This window comes from Pundamilia nyererei, unplaced genomic scaffold (genome assembly GCF_000239375.1).
Source record: "Pundamilia nyererei isolate P.nyererei 1_Seehausen unplaced genomic scaffold, PunNye1.0 scaffold00219, whole genome shotgun sequence".
Lineage (NCBI taxonomy): Eukaryota > Metazoa > Chordata > Actinopteri > Cichliformes > Cichlidae > Pundamilia > Pundamilia nyererei.
The window spans coordinates 281,247-287,726 of NW_005187620.1; the positions used below are offsets into that span (position 1 = coordinate 281,247).

At 41.3% G+C, this 6,480-nt stretch overlaps 1 protein-coding gene across 2 annotated transcripts in view; it reads left to right on the forward strand.

Moving 5' to 3' along the window:
* The first annotated feature begins 177 nt into the window (after window positions 1-177).
* LOC102192845 (15-hydroxyprostaglandin dehydrogenase [NAD(+)]-like) overlaps window positions 178-6,480 on the forward strand; it is a 19,628-nt gene continuing 13,325 nt past the window's right edge. The window contains exons 1-7 of one of the 2 annotated variants that reach the window (XM_005748306.1): window positions 208-367; window positions 1,020-1,143; window positions 1,601-1,707; window positions 1,786-1,882; window positions 2,025-2,101; window positions 2,878-3,035; window positions 3,148-4,090. In XM_005748306.1, the coding sequence (XP_005748363.1) occupies window positions 275-367; window positions 1,020-1,143; window positions 1,601-1,707; window positions 1,786-1,882; window positions 2,025-2,101; window positions 2,878-3,035; window positions 3,148-3,271 (780 nt within the window). In that variant the 5' untranslated portion in view covers window positions 208-274 and the 3' untranslated portion in view covers window positions 3,272-4,090. Of the gene's footprint in view, window positions 368-1,019; window positions 1,144-1,600; window positions 1,708-1,785; window positions 1,883-2,024; window positions 2,102-2,877; window positions 3,036-3,147; window positions 4,091-6,480 lie in introns of those variants that run through there. The other variant, XM_013914710.1, reaches the window with a different exon arrangement.

Consider the following 6,480-nt stretch of genomic DNA (forward strand, 5'->3'; position numbering starts at 1 on the left):
AACCAACGTAAAGGAGCATTACCGCCTCCTACTGTTCCGGAGTATGGGTCAGACACAAATGATGTTTTATTGAGTTGGGCCAAGTTTCAGTCAGCAGAGCCACACCTCCTACAGGTGCACTCACTTACTCTGATTGCCTCTCCCTGTATTCGAACCAGCTGGAAATTGTATGGCTTCCTGATGACCAGCAACATATAAAAACACATAACTTCTCTCCGCTTAACATTTTCTCATTTCCTTGAAAATCTAGGTCTTTTCTTGTGAAACAGCTGAAATGGCTCTCAATGGTAAAACTGCAGTAGTGACCGGAGCTGCGATGGGAATAGGAAGATCAATAGCTGAACTTCTTCTGCAAAATGGTGCCAAGGTAGTGTTTGAGATCAGATATTCTTGTGCTTCACATTTTGAAGTGCTGAGGTTGAATACTTTTTTTTCCCTGCAATAAATGAGTAAATTTGTGGTGATGAATATGAGCATGTAACTGCGAGAGTAGATAAGTTTGTTAGTTTTACTTGTCATAGGTGAGTAAAATCAAATACTCTAAGTAGACTACTGCATGGCCTATTTGGAGTTAGAAAGCGGATACAGGTTAAGTCAGCATGAATGAGTTTGATTTGAACTGCATCCTTTTATTAAGCTGTCTTCAGTTTGTCCCCCTGGTCTGAAGTTGGTTGCCCACCAAATTACTGTATTTGTGGTGTTGGAAGGTGGATGTTGGAGGGGAAACTTGCTATCAATTTAATAGCATTTATTATAGCTCTTTCACTAAAAATGGTAACACTTATTGTTTTTAAACTCTAAGCAATAAAATTTAACTTATTTTTAGGGTTGTATTTGCAAGAATGGACCAAGGAAGACTCTATCTGATGAAATTTTCATCCTCACTGAGGAGGGATGGAAAAGGAACAGGTTCCTGACCTCTTTTAGTGTCTGTGGCTAAAACCCTTCATGGGGGTAAATCATAACATTTCACTGCAGGATGTGACCAAAATGCTAAATGTGTTGTCCTGCACATATAGGTGGCCATCCTGGACATGAATGAAACTGCAGGACAGAGTTTAGTTGAAACCCTGAACAAAGAGCACGGACCAGACCGAGCCCTGTTCCTGCTGTGCAACGTAGAGTCAGAAGAGGAGATCAAAGGTAACATGCATACACAAGAAAATGTAAATGGTGGCGCCAAAGGCGTGTGTGTGTGTTCTGCTTTCCTTCAAATACTTGTAGATTTAGTTTGTTCCAGTCAGTGAATTTTTCTCGAACTCACCAGCTTGAGTCACAGTATGAGCAGTTATCAGCAGCTGGAGCTCCAGACCATGAGAAATTACTTGCTCTTCATGTGGGAGTCAATGAGCCATCAGAACTTTACCAGAGCACAGGGGTTTTGCTAATGTAGATGCTGCTAATAAAGCTAATCAGATTCCGGAGGTAGTTGTAGTTGGCATGCTTCTGTAGTCAGCTTAAAGTTGCTTCATGAATTGGGAATGCTGCAACAGTTCTTGTAGTTCCCAATAAACAGCTAGAGATGAATTTGTCTTTTTATTGATGGCTTGAATTTTGTCACTTGGTTTTGAAAGGACTGTTATTCCTGTGGTGTCTCAAGCTGCCTTTCAGAAAACTTTAGAAACCTTTGGTGGAATTGACATCCTGGTCAACAATGCTGGCATCTTCAATGAGATAACGTGGGAGAAGACTATTGGCATCAACCTTGTAAGAAACACTCACATTGAGCTACTCAACATCAGATATGCAAGAGATTGCAAGTGTCATGGATGCCTTTTGTCGTAGGGTGGCTGTATTAGGGGGTCTTACCTGGTTATCGAGCACATGAACAAGCTGACTGGGGGTCGTGGAGGGGTCATCATCAATGTGGCGTCCATGGCAGGTAAACTTATGTATTTGCGTCTAAACAGACCATTTCATGCATGGTAGTCACTTCATTTGAAATCATGAACAGCCTGAACTATCAGGACTATGACTGCTAAAGGAAAACTTGAGTTTAACTTGAACTGCAACCCATCCAACAGGTATTGGCCTTCTGTCTTGCTGCCCTGTGTATACAGCCACCAAGCATGCAGTGGTTGGGTTTACTCGAGCATTTGCGGTAAGGAAACTGACACAATTTCAGGAAAAATCAGTTTCAATTTGTTTGTACTGTCTGGAGAGTCAATGTAAGCTGCATGTTGGGCTTAGTGGCTATTAGGGCAACTGTGCCACTGCTATAACTTGCATGTTCAACTGCTCATTAACACATTGTCTAATCAGCCAGTAAAAGTCGATTGGGTCAATATGACTTGAGGCTCAAAGAGACATCAAAAGAAATATGATTGAAGTGATTTTAAACAAGGCATGGTGGGTCTGAGTACTTCAGAAACTGATCTACTAGGATTTTTCCAGCACACTTTAGGGTTTACATAAAATGGTCTGGAAAGAAATCAGCGAGCATCAGTTGTGAGCGTAATGCTAGGTCAGAATGACCAGACTAACACTATGGCAACAGTAATTCCACCAAGCACTTATTGCAACAAAGGTATGCACAAGGGAATGGACTGCACCATACACTGAAGCGCATGGTATTGAAGAACTGAAACTAGAAATTGCATGGATCATCCTGCTTTGTAACATCAGTTCATCCTGCTGGTGGAATAACAGGGTGGAGGATATCCTGATACACATGATTACTGTTGCTATTCATGTCATGCCTCTGACCAGTGTGGCAATCATCTGATGGTTGCTGCTAGCAGGAGAACATGCAGGTCACAAAGCTCAGTTTCTCTTCGGTGTTCGAGTGGACTCGATCATCATCTTTCTCCTGTGACCATTTTTCAGCCCCTTATTGAATCGAGAGCTACACAAAATGTAAAGAAACTTTCTTACTAGGCTGCCTCAGTTGCATCAGGCTATGGTATACGGATGAATGCCCTCTGCCCAGGATTCGTTCAAACGGACCTCTTCTCCTCTATCAAGTCCAAACTGGGACAATTCTCCAACTTGGCAGGTGCCAACCAGGAACTGATAGAAAAACTTGGCGTGTTAACGTGAGTCTAAAATTGTACAAAGCCTTAAAATGTCTGTGCACATTGCATTATGTTTTTAAAAGTATTTTGCAGTGGAAATGAATATTCATGGTAACTGTATCTCTTGATGCAGGCTTGCAGAAGTAGTCGAGGGCTTCCTTGAGCTCGTGACAGATGAGACCAAAAATGGAGAAGCTCTCCTAGTTCTCCCAAAAGAGAAGAAATATGCAACTTTTCCAGCATCGCCCACTGATTAACTATGACAATATTTCAAGTCTTTCAGGCAAGAGTTTTAACATCTGTACAATGTATGAAATGTACTGCAATAACAGATGAAAATATAAAATCTGTCTGGGTGTTTGATCTGCAACATCCTGCCACTGGCAAATTTCAGTCTTGTTATTGCACAAGACTGACACTTAAACCATTTGACTGTAGGAGCTGCTGAACTTGTGTCACAACACACCGCAAAGATGTAGTGTCACCTGTATCTAGCTCCCCCTAGTGTAACTTTTTCTTCCCCTATTTAAACAAACGCACGCCTGACAGGGATGTAGTCAGTCACTGTACCGGTGTAGAATAAACTAATATATCTGAACAGAAATCAACTTCCTCTGCCAATACCCGAAATGACAAACCACAAGGGAAAATGCATTGTCACTGCAAAATATCACACCATCTGTTTGAAGGCACTGCAGTCAGATCTCACATAGATACACATGGGTCTCTGTTTTAAGAATTAGTTATCACCCACAGTCAGCTGTGAAAGGGAAGTCACCAAAACAAAGATGTTTTTTAAAAAAGGGGAAGCTAGTCTGTACTCACAAGAAGTGTCTAGACAATGGTTTTATCTAAAAGGTTACACGGCAAGGTGGACTAATGTGATTAAAGGCTACGAATGAAATGAGAAAGGACTGAAAGAAGCAGTCACAAAATCCGAGCCTTCATACAATTGGTATTAAATGTGCAAGAGCCTAAAACAAAGATGTACTTAAACACTTGCTATTACTAATAGTACAAAAGTTTCAAAGTAAGAGTATACATTAATCATTCATGTCACATTGTTGCTCGGCAGATTTATCCATAAGAACACTTCATCATATTTGTAGATTTATGTTTAAAAATCAGTGAGTTACTAAGTAATTAAAGCTTTTTGATGGTATTGAGAACGTTGTCTTTCAGCTGCTTCCTTAAGGGGTCGGTTTAAGAAGTACTCTGTACCACTAATGCTACAGCTTTAATTACTTAGTATATCGCTGATTTTAAAATAGTGTGTCACGATTTATGAGACAAATTATCATCAATTTAGAAATTCAGAACGCATATTTTTATTTTCTAGTTAATGCAACAAAACGGGTTTAAGGTTTTCATGTACTTTGAAACTGCAGTTTTTTTGTAAATGTGCCCGTCTCGGAATCCACTTTCTTTTGTTTAAATGCGTTACAGGCTTAAAATCAAACAGATGTGGCACTTACCAGAAAACATTTATCACAGTGTGTGTGTGTGTGTGTGTGGAAGGACAGGCCCCTGCACGGTATGTACCACCGGCAGATAGAGGAGGTGGCTGATATCCAGAAATCCTACCAGTGGCTGGACAAAGCTGGACTGAAAGACAGCACAGAGGCACTAATCATGGCAGCACAAGAACAAGCTCTGAGCACAAGATCCATAGAGGCTGGGGTCTATCACACCAGGCAAGACCCCAGGTGCAGGCTGTGTAAAGATGCCCCAGAGACAATCCAGCACATAACAGCAGGGTGCAAGATGCTAGCAGGCAAGGCATACATGGAACGCCATAACCAAGTGGCCGGCATAGTGTACAGGAACATCTGTGCCGAGTATAACCTGGAAGTCCCGAGGTCAAAATGGGAGATGCCCCCAAGGGTGGTGGAGAATGACCGAGCTAAGATCCTGTGGGACTTCCAGATACAGACGGACAAAATGGTGGTGGCTAACCAACCGGACATAGTGGTGGTAGACAAACAGAAGAAGACGGCCGTAGTGATCGATGTAGCGGTTCCGAAGGACAGTAATATCAGGAAGAAGGAACACGAGAAGCTGGAGAAATACCAAGGGCTCAGAGAAGAGCTCAAGAGGATGTGGAGGGTGAAGGTAACGGTGGTCCCCGTGGTAATCGGAGCACTAGGTGCGGTGACTCCCAAGCTAGGCGAGTGGCTCCAGCAGATCCCGGGAATAACATCAGAGATCTCTGTCCAGAAGAGCGCAGTCCTGGGAACAGCTAAGATACTGCGCAGAACCCTCAAGCTCCCAGGCCTCTGGTAGAGGACCCGAGCTTGAAGGATAAACCGCCCGCAGGGGCGTGCTGGGTGTTTTTTATATATATATTTTTTTTTTTATTCCAAAAAGTTTATTTAACACAATTATATGGGCTACATATTAACTTAAAGGATATATATTTAAAAAAAATCGATCCTATCAGGTTGGTACCAATCAGACACCAGTGTTGGCATCGATACTATTGATATTTGGATCAATCTGCTCATGTTTACTCCTTGTTTGTAAGGGGTTACTGCAGTGGATGGATGTGCAACACTCAAAATATACTTACATTTAATTGTCTCCTGAGAGTGCAATGACACAAGGCACAGTATTCTGGTAACATGACTAATCACTGGCCCTATCCATGTGTATTATCCAGTTATATTGGGGGTGGTAAAATTAACAGTACTCCTCTCCAGGGACTGTGATGCTGGAGCAGTCATTTCAGGGAAATTGGTGTCACCCATGATCCCCCCCTCTGAGCACACCCCTATGATGGAGTTTTAGGCCTACATTAAAATAAATACATTAATTAATTAAAAAAAAAATACATTATTAATAATTTTGAGAATAAAGTTGAAAATCTATTTTGAGAAAATCGACTGATTAGTTTTTTCAAGACAAACTGCTATGGTAGGTATATCCTCCGACTTAGTGAACTTGTACTTCAGAATCGGTTTTAGTAACAAGGAAGTAAATGGTTTCTCCTTTAGCACCTTTTTTTTTTCTTTTTCTTTTTTTTCTCTCTCTCTTTTAGCACATTAACACAGTGTGGTGAGCCGTATAAGGACATTGAAAAGATGGTGCGGAAAGCTGCATCTGGTCAAACGGAAAAAAACACAAACTCCAAAGCGTGGATTTGTACAAAATGAAATGGCGCGTAGTGAACAGAGCCGAGGTTATCGGGGATGTATGTTGTATCACAGGACAGCTGATCAGTTTGTTTAATTCAGTCATCTATACCAGGCGTTTTGTAGAGGATACAGCCGCTTAGAATTACGACTTTATTCTTGAAATTTTGACTTTAGTCTCAAACAGAGATGGGCAGTAATGCGTTACTTGTAATCCGATTACTTTATCAAGTAACGAGTAAAGTAAGGGATTACTATTGCAAAAGGTAATTAGATTACTGTTGCTTTCCCGTAAGCACGCTGCGTTACTACGTTACTAAAACGGTGATTTTTTT